The 15,567-nt window shown below is 32.6% G+C and overlaps 2 protein-coding genes across 3 annotated transcripts in view; both read right to left on the bottom strand.

The window, feature by feature from the left end:
- Positions 1–4,097, bottom strand: part of LOC139503472 (uncharacterized) — a 97,593-nt gene extending 93,496 nt beyond the window's left edge. For both annotated transcript variants that reach the window (XM_071293256.1, XM_071293257.1), the window contains exon 1: positions 3,990–4,097. In XM_071293256.1, the coding sequence (XP_071149357.1) occupies positions 3,990–4,006 (17 nt within the window). In that variant the 5' untranslated portion in view covers positions 4,007–4,097. The remainder of the gene's footprint in view (positions 1–3,989) is intronic.
- The window catches only part of LOC139503477 (uncharacterized), a 210,555-nt gene that overhangs the window by 13,275 nt on the left and 181,713 nt on the right, over positions 1–15,567 (bottom strand). The window lies entirely within an intron of this gene.

The following is a 15,567-nucleotide window of genomic DNA, read 5'->3' as shown; positions in this document are numbered from 1 at the left end:
TTTTGCCCGTTTTATGGTCTTATAAGATATGTGCTTTTGATTTCATAAATAGTAAAAAATTACTTAAAATATGTTGTTTTAGGGCTGGAAAATTATTCCTTTTCCTTTTAAGTCACTATGATGATCTGCAAAAAGTCACGTGAAACCCTAAAACAACATATTTTAAGTCTTTTTTAGAATAAATTGATTTGTGGATAAACTTTACTTATGTAAAAATACATGTTGGTTCTGTTTACAATATTTGAACTTAAACAATAGACAAATATTTAGCACAGTTGACGATAAATTTCATAATATTCATATACATGAACATGGAATTAAGACAGTGCAGGCCTAGGTATTTCATGATTTTGTCAAGTACTAAGACTACATTTATAATTTCCTTGAATACCTGCACATCCGTTTGGTGTCTTAAATAGAAAATTGAAGAAAAATATGAAAGTGTATTTTAAAGGCACAAAAAAAGAAAAGAAAAAAAGTGATGTTGTATATAGTGATTTTGTTGTTGCAAACTCAAAGGAGTATTCATATAAATTTGATTTAAGGAAGTTAGCTTCTCAGATTTAAAAAAAAACAAGCTTTTCAAAACATTATATACGTATTTATAGGGAATTGATAAAGGAACAAAAAGAGCGAAAAAAAGAGTGACGAAAGATACCAAAGGGACAGTCAAACTCAGAAATCTAAAATAAACTGACAACGCCATGGCTAAACTGAAAAAGACAAACAGACAAACAAAAGTACACATGACACAGCATAGAAAACTAAACAATAAACAACACGAACCCCAAAAAAATGTTATAGGTCCATGTGCTTGTTTTCGAGATATTACACATTTTTGTACAATTTTGGAGGAAAATGTTTTCTCTTGATTTTTTAATAGCTTTAAGTTTAATTTCTCAAAAACAATTAAAAAATAACAAAGATTTAAAAAACTTTCACAAGTGATTTATAATTATATATGTAGAAGATTTATAAAAAGAAATATGGGGGTTCATGGGCATAAAGTTTTAAGGCAATGAACATGTTGAAATGAATAAAACCAGAGAATTCCGAAAATCTGACAGAAATTCCAAGACATGAAATGCGAACATCCTTGAATGCAGACAACGAGGAAGGTATAGATATACATGTTTTTATAAAAAGTAACATCACAAAAATACTGAACTTAGAGGAAAATCAATTCGGACAAGAACTGTCATAAGTTACATTTGCTATATTTTGTTCATATAGCTTTTGAACTTTTTAAGCTATAAAAGAGTGGCGAAAGATATAAGAGTGACATCCAAACTCCTTGACCAAAACCTGGCTGACAACGACATGGGTACGAAAGAAAAAGACAAACAGATAAATAGCATAGAAAACACAACATTGTTAAAAAATAAAGACAAAGAAACACGAACCCCATCGAAACTTGGGGGTTATCACCGGTGCTCTGGAAGGGTAGGCAGATCCTACAATAAATTCTAGGCTTTCAAACAATCTTTACTAGTGAAAGTAACTCCATTAAAAGCATTTCGGACGGATTCAATTTACACCATGTTGTTTTCTCTTCTTATAGCAACTAATTATCGCAGTTAATATTAAAAAAATCCACTGCTACTTCTTTCTTATTCCTTCTGAAGAAAAAATTAAAAACGCATAAAGCTTGAAGACAGATTCACAAGGAATAAAGGTTCAACCATATCTAGCGCACAGCAGGTGATTTTACAAATGTTTTTCAAATTCAACACTATAAAATATAAGGAATTAGCAAACATGAAGAGATAACAGTGTGCAATTTATTATAAAGTCTACGGTTGTTCATCAGAATTTCACTTTCTTATTTAAATGCATTTTATGGGGCATAAGCTGCCAATTCTTTTTTTACAGATTTTACTCGAATTTGTATATGTCATTTAGAACATGCTCAAACGTATATCCAATTATAAAACGTCTAAATGAACAATAAACAATTCATTGACTCGATGATATGTGACATCTAATTCACCATCAAAATTTTTAGTTACCGAAATATAATTTTGTCCCTTGAATTCCCTGGGCAATAATGCCTTCTTTTGTTCTTTAAAAACAAAGCATTTTAAGTGTGCATATCTATGTTTCTGTGTATGATAAAATTGTGTCGACTATTTATCTCTATCTTTCGAAAGATATCATGTTCTAAAATAGCATTTGAATTGCATTGTACTGATAAAGAGTGATAAACTATGAAGAGAGAATTGTAATTTTGTAAGGTTTCATAGTTCGCACATTGTAAGTACAACTTTTTCTCAAACCATGCCTCTTTTGGGGAAATATATGATATTCATAGATAATTAACTTTGTTAACGTACGGGTTCCCAGATATGATCTATACGTTTTAATTCATCACATAACGGGAATGTTACCAGTAAATAAACATATTCATAGCGATCAAATTTAAATCTGTAGAAATCCTTATGACAAGGTAGAGGTAGTACAGATTTTTAATTTAAGTTTAAACTTTCAGAAGTTCGGGGCATATAAACGTTGAAAACATGCCTCACAGCCGTATATTTTGACATTTGGAAAAAATAGTAGTTCATAAGAACTTTCCATTGTAGACAAAACAAATCCAAGGTAAAAGTGGTTTATTTTTTGCCGTAAAAAGAGTTCCAACAGAAAATAACATAATTGACATATACAGTTGTAAATAAAAATATTTTTTTATCGTATTATATCTAAATTTACTGATTTAAGAAATCATCTAATCATATCAAATATTAAAAAAAGAGGGGCGAAAGATACCAGAAAGACATTCAAACTCATAAATCAAAAATAAACTGACAATGTCCTAGATAAAAAAAAAATAGACAAAGAGATTAATAATAGCACACAAGAAACAATATAGAAAACTAAAGACTTAGCAACACAAACTCCACCAAAAACTGTGTGATCTCAGTTGCTCCAGAAGGATGAGCAGAACATGCTGCACATGTGACACCCGTCATGTTGCTCATGTTATTACAAACCCGTTGAAGAAATCGACAGCGGTAAAACAAATGACCGTTTCCCGTAGATTTCAGGACACAGCATTTGTTACATCTTTGCTTTTTTTTAAATACAGTATTATGCATATATTGTAATCATGGAGTAAAATTGAACTTGAATACGTTTTACTGCAAGGTCTGCATGTATATATTTAGTATAGCAGAGATATTTGATGGAATTCTTCAGATCAAGCACCAAAACAGCAAAATAGCAACGAAAGAATGTTTAAAATATATCAAAAGCCGTATAACTGTGCACTAAAAAAGTCAAAATATACAACTGTCATATACATGATATATTGTATATTAAAATAACTGATCGACCGCTTATCTCACATATATTGGAAGGATGCCACATGTGCAACAGGTTCTACTTACCTTTCTGGAGAATATGACATCTCCCCTGTTTTTTAGCACTATCTTTAGTTTCTATGTTTTGTTCTGTATACTTTTGCCAATGTGTTGTATTTCTTTGTTTTTTTGCCTAATCGCTGTCAGTTCAAATGCCATTTTTTTTTTGGGGGGGGGGGGGGATATCTTTTGCCTCCCAGTTGCGTGTCTATACACGGTTACTGTAAAACTACAGATACTTTTTAGATATGTGTGATAGGAAATTTGGGTTACCTTTGCAATAAATCTGCTTTGAAAAGCAAGGTTATCGAATACCAATCTTCCTGATTAGAAAATGAGTATGTTGTCAACTTGAATGATCGTTGTAAAGATTCTATGGTGAATTAATTTGTTGGGCTATGATAGCTTGACTCGTTTGGTAACCAAATTGTGTAAAATTCATACACTAAGTCAATGTAGAGTAACCATTGGTTTAACACACAGAGGTTACTATCATTCACTAAAATTTGGTTATCCAAAAGCAAGAATTGAAACGTACAAAATGTAATGAAATATTGAGTGCCTTCCACTGTGTCATTGTTGTATTGATTTATTACTTATATTCATACAACTAAATGAATTACTACTTACAAGTACATAAAAGTCATGATTACTTCGTATCCTTTTCGTCTTTAAATATTTAAGCACCATATGGCAAACAATTCAATGTATTGTGTAAACTTTATATCTTTGGTAAACATGTCAAGTGTTTATAACGGCTTATCAGTATTTATGAAGTACAAAATGAAATTGTAATATAAGACAGGTACTTTTGAGGAAAAATAAACTCATCATAAATACCAGAATTGCAATTTTGTATTTGCGCCAGACGTGCGTTTCGTCAATGACGCTCGAATAGAATAAAGTTAAAGGGCCAAATAAAGAACGAAGTTGAAGAGCATTGAGGACAAATAATTCCTTAAAGCTTTGCCAAATACAGTAAAGGTAATATATTCCTGAGGTAGAAAAGCTTTAGTATTTCAAAAATTCATAGAGTTTTGTAAACAGTTAATTTATAGATATGACCATATCAATGATAAATCATGTCAACACATAAGAAGTCTACTGAGCTGGTGATACCATTGGGGAATACAAACTCTACCAGTAGTGTCATCGACCGCGTGGCTGTAAATAAACTCATCATAGATACAAGGAATGCAATTTTGCATTTGCGCCAGACTGGGCGTGTCGTCTGAAAGGCCAAACAAAAGTACAAGTTGAAGTTGAGGAAGTGAACTTCAGTACAAGATACGAATATTTTGTTTATTGTGAAATATGAAAAATTAAGAAAATACACACAACGTTCGGTATTACATAATGATAGTTGAAATTATTTTGCTAACTTTGCCCCTAATTTAAGTGGGTTTTTTTAAAACTGATAATCACACAACGCTCATACGAAAAGCACTAAATAGGTATCGTTCATTTAAAATCATTTGCATTCGAAAACTGATATGCAGTACATTTGTATACGAAATATCTACTGCGGGGAATAAACGATACACTTACGATATGAAAAAAAAAATCAAGTCATCAAGTCATTATTGGTTAGATGTATAAAGACATAGCAAGTTTCATACAATTTGATTCACTTGGTGAGTCACTATTGTACGGATATTATAGTGTTCTAACGACTACCCCGAAGATTGGGCAAAATTTAACAACGGAACACAGAAATCACTAGTTGGAAATTCAAATTGCAGTTTTAAGTATAAATAAAGGGAAATATTCAAACCAATTCCAGGTTGGCTGTCTTAATAAATTTATGATTTTCATTTTCCTACTTTTGACTCTGGATAGGTTGCAAATACACATATCAAATGCGCACATGTATAGCCGGTCAAGGGAAGAGAGTAAACAAATCCATTCGAGAATTATTCAATCGTGTAATTTGACTTAACCTATCCAAGGATATCGTTGTGAGTTATTTCCCCTTCCCAATTTTTACAAAGTGGTATTTCATGTGTAACTCGTATACTTAGCATTTTTTTTTTTTGGCATTTGCAAATCTTTGGCGATAACTTGGCAAATAAATTCAAAGCTTTCTTCCGTTAAATGTTCAATCTAAAGATTTTTAACTATGCCAACAATACTGAGACATAACAAATCTTAGGGTCCAACGAAAATGAACAAACATCTTTGGTTTTATATAATGCGATTTGAAAAGTACAGATAATCCATATATTTAGAACTCGATTTAGAAAGTACAAATAATCCATATATTTAGAACGCGATTTAGAAAGTACATATAATCCATATATTTAAAACGCGATTTAGAAAGTACAGATAATCCATATTTTAAGAACGCCATTTAGAAAGTACAGATGATCCATATATTTTAGAACGCGATATAAGAAAGTACAGATAGTCCATATATTTATATGATACATGTTGGGCATATAATTATATAGAACGAGGTTAGTAGCATCATGTAAACCGTCATTTAAACTGCAACACCTTATGGCTGCAATGACAAAATTGATGGTATAGGTATTCTATCTAGTCCTTCGTGTAACTCGGTGAATGTGATGAATATTTTCAACTCGACTCCTCGACGTAGACGCAGTCATGGTCATCGTCATTATACATCACCTTCTCTGCATGATGTCTCTATTAATGACTTGCTGCCATTCATACAAAAGCCGTTAGGTATTCATCACATTCGCACGAAACTTTATTCATTACCCCTTTCGAAACTTCATTCTCTGTTCAATTTATGTTTGGAATCCACTGTTACAAACCCTCATTCAAACCAATACAAACTTGAAGCTATAATTTCGGATATTGCAAGTCACAGACTTTTCAAGCCAGTTCGCATTGGAAAAGATGAAAAAGAGAAAAGATCTTTTCTTAATCTTTCCTTTGCCAACAAAGGTCTCGATGGCGTCAACCTAGGCAATATCCTTCATCATAAATTAGTGCAATCGAAAATACCTCCTTATTTCAAAGACCAGTCTGTACCAATAATTTCTAATACCTATACCAAACCTATTGCAACTAAAATTTTCAATTACAAACGCGTTTTGCAGGATCTCGATATTGACGACTTCAAGTCTAAACCTCCTGATTGCACTTGTGCTAGTTCCAAATTCACATATAATATCCTGCTGGCCACGTTATTACCGGTGACCTTCACATTGTTAATAACACTTCTCTACGAAATGTGTTATCGAAAGGTCCCAAATATCGTGAGCCTAAATCCATCAATTGGAAATACAACTTTAAAATTTTGATGGATTCAGTCGAGGATTATGCCAGGCAATGGGCTAAGCGCGAGAAGGAAGACGTAGACACTCTTTCCGAATGGATTAAGGCAGTGAGGTCGTTGATACAAATCAGAATTAAGAAACTGAATGGGTCCATCAATGCCCATGCTACGTCAATCTTTAAAGACCCAAATGTTGCAAAACACCTATCCGACCTCCATGACAAATATGTTGTTGTCCCTGCAGATAAAGCCCCAAATAACATCGTTTTTGTGTGTAAAAGTCACTACATCAACTGCTTGATAAACGAATTAGGTATTGACAATTCACTTGGTAACTCAAAAGATATACCCTCACGACACTTACCAAAGAGGAAATCCTGGATAATCATAGGTCTGTTCTATGTTCCTTTGGAATTTCAACCAAAGATGAAGAACTGGACCTTCCATCACTGTATTGGATACCTAAACTACATAAGTGTCCTTACAAACAACGGTATATTGCTGGGTCTTCCAAGTGCTCCACGAAACCTCTTTCTAAATTATTAACATCTATTTTATCAGCAATCAAAGACGGGCTTCAAAGTTATTGTGAAACTGCCTTTTCTAGAGGTGGCGTGAATCAGATGTGGATACTTAAAAATTCAAAAGATCTTTTAGAGTACATACAATCTGACTCTCTTTCATCTTGTAACAGTATTAAAACATTTGACTTTTCTACCCTGTACACAAGTATTCCACATTCCAAACTAAAAGACAAATTGAAAGAGTTGATATTACTTTGCTTCATAAAAAAGAATGGCCAACGTAGATACAAGTATCTTGTCTTAGGGAGGGATAAATCCTACTTTGTAAAGAATCACTCTGATTCAAACAAAAAATTCTCTGAAACTGATATTATCAAGATGCTTGATTTCTTGATTGACAACATATTTGTTACGTTCGGAGGACGTGTTTTTCAACAGACTGTCGGCATTCCAATGGGAACAAACTGTGCCCCTCTACTCGCCGACTTGTTTCTTTATTATTATGAGGCTGAGTTCATGCAGGAACTTCTTAGGAAGAAAGATAAGAAGTTAGCAATATCCTTTAACTCTACTTTCCGCTATATAGATGATGTTCTTTCACTAAACAATTCAAAATTTGGTGACTATGTGGAACGCATCTATCCAATCGAACTAGAGATAAAGGATACTACAGATACAGTTAAGTCGGCTTCATATCTTGACTTACATCTAGAAATTGACAATGAGGGTCGGTTGAAAACAAAACTTTACGACAAAAGAGATGATTTCAGCTTTCCAATTGTGAACTTTCCATTTCTAAGTAGCAACATTCCAGCAGCACCTGCATACGGGGTATATATCTCCCAATTGATACGATATTCCCGTGCTTGCATTTCCTATCATGATTTTCTTGATAGAGGTTTGCTGCTCACAAGGAAGCCATTAAACCAAGAGTTCCAAATGGTGAAGTTGAAATCATCCCTTCGTAAATTTTACGGACGCCATCACGAGTTGGTTGACCGTTATGGAATAACCGTTTCACAAATGATATCGGATATGTTCCTTACGTCGTAACTACAATCCCCTTCCCTTTCATGAATATGACCTACCGAATTAGACTATTTACCGGATTTGTAATCACTTGAGCAACACGACGGGTGCCACATGTGGAGCAGGATCTGCTTACCCTTCCGGAGCACCTGAGATCACCCCTAGTTTTTGGTGGGGTTCGTGTTGTTTATTCTTTAGTTTTCTATGTTGTGTCGTGTGTACTATTGTTTTTCTGTTTGTCTTTTTTATTTTTAGCCATGGCGTTGTCAGTTTGTTTTAGATTTATGAGTTTGACTGTCCCTTTGGTATCTTTCGTCCCTCTTCTTTTACTGATTATTTCGCATTTGTTTTGGTCATAGTTCACTAGTTCAAAGTTCGTGTTCTTATAACATCACTGTACGGATGACAATCGTCTTTTTCGGCTTACAACGAGATTGATTTATTGAAACCGGAAAAAATATTTTTTGTCTTTCATTTCAACAATTTCTTGAAATAGTTTATTAAGAGTTCATTGTTTCATATTCCAAAACACATTTTCAACAGGTGACTAAGACTTATTGCAACTTGGAAACTGACCCTGCTCAACCAAACACTTTTTAGCTCACCTGGCCTAAAAGGCCATGTGAGCTTTTCTCATCACTTGGCGTCCGTCGTCGTCGTCGTCGTCGACGTCGTCGTCGTTAACAATTTTTCAAACATCTTCTCCTCTGAAACTACTGAATGGATTTGAATGAAACTTAGCATGATTGTTCCTAAGTATATTCTGCACAAAGTGTGTGCTTCGATTTTTGATCCGTCAAAAAACATGGCCGCCGTTACTTAAAATAGAACATAGGGGTCAAATGCAGTTTTTGGCTTATATCTCAAAAACGAAAGCATTTAGAGCAAATCTGACATGGGTAAAATTGTTCATTAGGTCAAGATCTATCAGCCCTGAAATTTTCAGATGAATCAAACAAACCATTGTTGGGTTGCTGCCACTTAATTGGTAATTTTAAGGAAATTTTACAGTTTTTGGTCATTATCTTGAATATTATTATAGATAAAGATAAACTGTATACAGCAAAAATGATCAGCAAAGTAAGATCTACAAATAAGTTGATATGACCAAAATTGTCAATTGACCCCTTAAGGGGTTATTGTCCTTTAATGACAATTTTTCACAATTTGTTCATCATATTTGCTAAGTTTAAAAATCTTCTCCTCTGAAACTACTGAATGGATTTGAATGAAACTTAGCATGATTGTTCCTTAGTATATCCTGCACAAAGTATGTGCTTCAATTTTTGATCCGTCAAAAAACATGGCCGCCGTTACTTAAAATAGAACATAGGGGTCAAATGCAGTTTTTGGCTTATATCTCAAAAACGAAAGCATTTAGAGCAAATCTGACATGGGGGAAAAAATGTTCATTTGGTCAAGATCTATCAGCCCTGAAATTTTCAGATGAATCAAACAACCCATTGTTGGGTTGCTGCCACTTAATTGGTAATTTTAAGGACATTTTGCAGTTTTTGGTCATTATCTTGAATATTATTTTAGATTAAAGATAAACTGTAAACAGCAAAAATGATCAGCAAAGTAAGATCTACAAATAAGTTCATATGACCAAAATTGTCAATTAACCCCTAAAGGGGTTATTGTCCTTTAATGACAATTTTTCACAATTTGTTCATCATATTTGCTAAGTTTAAAAAATCTTCTCCTCGTAAACTACTCAACCAAATTCAACCAAACTTCAACTGAATGATCAGTAGGGTGTATAAAATAAAGTTTGTGCTTTATTTTTTATTTTGTCAAAAAACATGGCCGTCATGGATAAAAATAAAACACAGGGTAAAATGCAGTTTTTGGCTTATATCTCAAAAACTCTAGCATTTAGAGCAAATAAAACAAGATGTTAAAGTATTTATTAGGTCAAGGTCTACCTGTCCTGAATACAGATACAGATAAACTGTTTATAGCAAAAATGTTAAGCAAAGTAAGATCTACAAATAAGTCAATTTGACCAAAATTGTCAATAGGAGTTATTGCCCTTTAAAGACTTTTTTCACAATTTGTTCATCATGTTGACTTTCTTTAAAAAATCTTCTCCTTTGAAACTGCTTTATCAATTTCAGCCAAACTTAGGCTAAATTAGTTTCAGAGTATCTAGTATAAATTTTATATTTCATTTCCTTGTATGTCAAGAAACATAGCTCCTATGGCTAAAATAGAACATAGGAGAAAATTATTTTTTTTTGCTTTTGAAGAAAATAGGACGATTCAAAGAACATTTAAATAAATTGAAAAGCCAAAATTATCATTGATGAGAGATTTAACCCAAAAAATTCAGGTGAGCGATTCAGGCTCTTGAGAGCCTCTTGTTTTTGTTAGAGTTATTTCTCCTGACACGGTTAACAGTTCACATGTTATCTTTGAGACTAGTATTGAACATTATCATTTATTATCAACATTGAAAAAACTACCATAGGAATATGTTAGGATATAAAAGGAAAACGCATGTAGTTTAGAGAAACTAATGCACTAACAAGTATGGGCGTCATCATGAATAAAACTAATTTGAAAGTTGTTTATCAACTTTACTATTGTGTTTCCATGTTTGTTGGCGTTTTGTTTTTGTTTCAATTCTGTGTTTTTGTTATTCCATTGTTTTCCTCTAATAATTGATGTGTTTGGTGCGGTTTGAATTTCTTTTTTCCGAATTTGTTATCGCGAAAAGATACCAGAGGGACAGGCAAATAATTCAGGCTTTCTCCACAAAGTAACCTATCGTCAATGTAACCAACACGTTTGTGTCCTAGCTTTCTCAAAGAATTATACACTGGTTTCAGAAGTTTTATAAATAATCTTGGTGCAAAAGCAATACCAAACGGGAGACAGGAAAACCAAAAATATTCGGGTTTTAATTGGAAAGTAATATTATATAGTATCGATTTATGACTATTGGACAGCGGTATACTACTGTTGCGTTTGTTTATTGTGTAACAGTTATCATTCCTCAAATAAAAAACGCAAACCGTTAAATATAAGTTCACCAAACTCGATTATTAAATATCATAAAGAAAGACAGCTTGATCTTACAGAGATATATGGTGAGTTTGCCTTTCAAAGCTTACTACTAGCACTTTTAAAACGGCACTCAATTTGCTTTAATCTACGTTATTTGGTGTTTGATAGAAATATGTGGGATTGGCAATCATTCAATATCTCTCCAGTCTCCGCCAGGGAATATATCTGTTTATGTTTCTACCTCCAACATGGAAGTGTAAACCTTTAAAAAAAAAAGTCACGTGTTCATTTGATACCTTGCTATTCTCACAGTATCAGTGTGATTTAGATAAAGAGCTTTACGTATATTTCTACATATTTTATCGCTAATTCTGTGCGTGACAAATGCAATACCAATCTGTACCAACATTTGCATGTCGACATTAAAACCACTTTTAGCTCAATCAAAACTGACGTTGACTGTTGCTAAATTGTCTGTTAAAAAGCAAACAAATCTCGACCGGTAAAGCACAGACATAGAACAACAAAACAATCTGATACCTTTGTTCTAGAAAGAAAATAATTTCAAGTTTTCTATGAAATTACATAGCAAAATTATGAAACGTAATAACAAGTGTCAATATTTAAAAAAAATGTTTAATAATGAACTTTCAATTGGTTTTTTAGACGCAATGAAAGTGTCTTGATATCTTTTCGAATAAAGACAAGTAACCAAAGTGATACAATTAAAGACCAACAAACTGTTCAATTATGAGGATATAATTGAGTGCTTACAAACCTGTTTATCCCGTCTAATTATTTATAAGCATGTCGTGAATTGTTATCCTGTAATGTAATTGTTGTCATTGGTTGCTATCCATATATTTTTTTAATTAATTTTAGCCTGAATTATGCGGTTTGTTGATATTTGAATTCACCGTCTGTCACGCCTGTAACACAATTTATACAGTTTTTCTCATTGTTGAAGGTTGTACTTTGCCCTACATATAGTTATATCCTTTTGGTTAGTGATTGAAACATGTCTCTGTGGCAATATTACTCCATTTTTTATTTTCAATAACGAAACAACAGTATTACAACTTTAATGATTAAAAGACCTGTTTTCATTAGTTGAAGTTCATACTTCAATAACATGGCCTCTTCAAGAGTCTTTAAATTAGCAAGGTATGCACCACGTCGTAAACGCAATGCCTAGAGAAAATTAATGTCTTGTGTAAAGTCCCTTAAGAATGAACAAAGGTAAGGATTTAAAATGTTTGTCAGATGTTAGGGTGCATTGGTTTGTTTTCAGCGATAGTTTTCTTTTCATATAGTATTTCTATAGCCCGCAAAAGATCGTTTATAAACATTTAAGCAGATTATAGATTTTAGTATTCCTTTGATATGAGACACAAAATGAAACCGATGCAAATATAATATGTAGAGGGTAAAAGTCTGAGTCAGCCTTTTCCCGACATTTAAAGAAAAAGATAAATATCTCCAAAAGGAGCTCCAAAACCTATAACTATTTTTATCTCAATTTGTTCCTTATTAAATGGTGACTATGTGATTACATCGAAAAAAAATCATTAGTACTTGATTATGAATATATGTTTATGCATGTTACCGTGATCCGAAAACAATTTACAATTTGTGCAAATTGTTGTAGTAGCATTTACCGGTATAACGCCTTTTTTCTTGTGACCCTTGTTTCTCTCTTGCATAAAATCAATTCTGTGGAAAATTTCATCATATATGAGTTAAACACGTCAACACTGCAGGATCTATCAAGTTACAAATGCTTGATCGGGAGTCGCTTTTTCCTGGCTGATTAAGTAACAATTACCCCCTATTTTCCGAAAAGGGTACGTGCATTTTTTCTGTAAAAAAGTAAGAACTCAAGACGTCACTATCATAAATATAATTTGATAGATGTACTATTGTACTAAACAACCTACTGAACTGGTTGACAATTGCATTTCAAGTGAGATTTTGGAATTCCGATAAGAGAATATACCAGTTTCTTAGAAATAACTTTATTCTAAACACCCCAATAAGACATCTCGATAATCTAACAGAAAGCTATATTTTTAGTGCAAAGCATATACACATAGATATTCATTGCATTTATTTCGACATTATGTAGAAATATGAATCGAATGCTATGCTTCAGAACTTTCCAATATGAAGGCTAATTTCAGATGTTTTTTCATTTAATATATTCACAGTAGCCGAGGTCATAATGTTACAACAAAATGATTATCTTAGTATAATCCAGCAATTAAACTACCAGTACTTTCCTCACTAACGCATACTTTGTAAAATTTCTATCTTCAGTTTAAGCAACACTCTTTAATCGATTTCATCATGTTAATCATGATATACCTCATATAAAAAATATATAGGATAAAGATGCCAATTGTAACAAAGTAGTAAGACCCATAGTTTCTCTCGTGATCACTGGATTGTTTTACATTCTACATATCAAAAATATAAGAACACACAATATCATCATAATCAGTACTATAATATGCGACTGTCATACAAGTGAGAGGTTTAGCTATCTATAAAACCAGGTTCAATCCACAATTTTCTTCATAAGAAAATGCTGTAACAAGTCAGGAATATGAAAGTTGTTATTCCATTCTTTTGATGTGTGAGTTTTTGGTTTTGCCAATTGATTAGGGACTTTTAGTTTTGCAATTTCCTCAGCGTTCTGTATTTTTTGTGATTTTACTTCTACAATATTGAAACACACAATATCATCAAAGTCAAATTTGCTAATGATTAATTGTTATTTAGATCAATTAAAAATAGTGAAAATAGCCACCATATACAATTTGATCAATGAAGAGCAATGAAGTTGCAAAAATTACATTCAACTTAGAAAGAAAAACCAAAGGTCACTTAGAACATGTAAGAAGAAAATAATTAGTTTTCCAACAATCAGTCAAGATACTTAATAAGTTTTATTTTGTACAAACAGCTTCGAGAGGTTGTACTATTTTTGCATTACAAGAAGTTACAATAACAGAAAATAGAGTAAGTCAATGAAAACTGACAACTTCATACGCAAAAAATCATAAATGACTAAATATAGAATCACTCAGAAAAAAACGAATTTAGGTTACCGTCACCTAGAACATTGAACATTAACTTATTGACCAATAGTATATAACATACAAGAATGGTTATCCGTATGGCTCCTCGTCATCACGACGTCACCCGTGACGTCACCATACAGGACTAATAAACTAAACATGCATCTTTAGCATGTCTAGTGGAATGATGAATGGAGAACTACGCATCATCACATGGACTTATAATAGAGTATGTATCTTAAATTTCATTTAATGGTAGCAACAGATGTTTTCTTGTTTATAGCATATCAAATTTAAATGTAGGGACGTTTGATACAGAACACGTAATCATACCATGTTTGAAGCTAAAATTGAAAGTCAGGTTTCAGATGATAAAAATGATAAAAATCAGAAAACTGATAACAATGATTATGAGTATAATGGTAAGATATCTTTAAAATAGAGGTTTACTCAAACAAATTCCAAGTGTTACTTTTTGGTTCTTTCAGTCTTATAGATAAAGGCAACAGTAGTATACCGCTGTTCGAAACTCATAAATCGATAGAAAAAAACAAATCCAGGTTACAAACTAAAATTGAGGGGAACGCATTAAAAATAAGAGGAGAACAACGACACAACAATAAAATGTAACACACAAAGAAACGAACTAAGCATTAGACAAAATCTGATGAGAATAACAAATATAACATCAAAACTAAATACATGAATTTGGGATAGAAAAGTACGTGACACGTCTTATAGTAATGTGAATTCACACTCAAATATACGAGGAAACAAACGACACAACAGAAACACAACGTTAAAATGTAACACACACAGAAACGAACTATAATATAACAATGGCCATATTTCTGATTTGGTACAGGACATTTTTTAAAGAAAAATGGTGGGCTGAACCTGGTTTTGTGGCATACCAAACCTCCCGCTTTAATGGCACTGTTAAATATAATATTCAATTGACAACATAACATTACAGGACTACAATACAAATAAATAGGAGAACATATTGGACAAAGAAACACAAGAATAATAGCTAACAAAAGGCACCAGGGTTTAAATTTTATACGTCAGAAGTACGTTGAGTCCACACATGACTAACTAGTGACGCCCAGATACAAAAGTTCAAAAGCCAAACGCGTACAAAGTTGAACAGCACTGAGGACCAAAAGTTCAAAAAAGTTGTCCTCAATACGTCTTGGATTTTCTGCTTGTGATAAGAATATCCTTATATTTAGAATAGTTTATACTTTTGCAAACAGTAAATTTTATAAAACGACTATATAATAGATATACATGATAAAATTAAAGTACAGTCT

This window comes from Mytilus edulis, chromosome 14, assembly GCF_963676685.1.
Source record: "Mytilus edulis chromosome 14, xbMytEdul2.2, whole genome shotgun sequence".
Lineage (NCBI taxonomy): Eukaryota > Metazoa > Mollusca > Bivalvia > Mytilida > Mytilidae > Mytilus > Mytilus edulis.
Note: the sequence above shows the minus strand (reverse complement) of the source record. Positions and strands in the feature narration are given on the sequence as shown.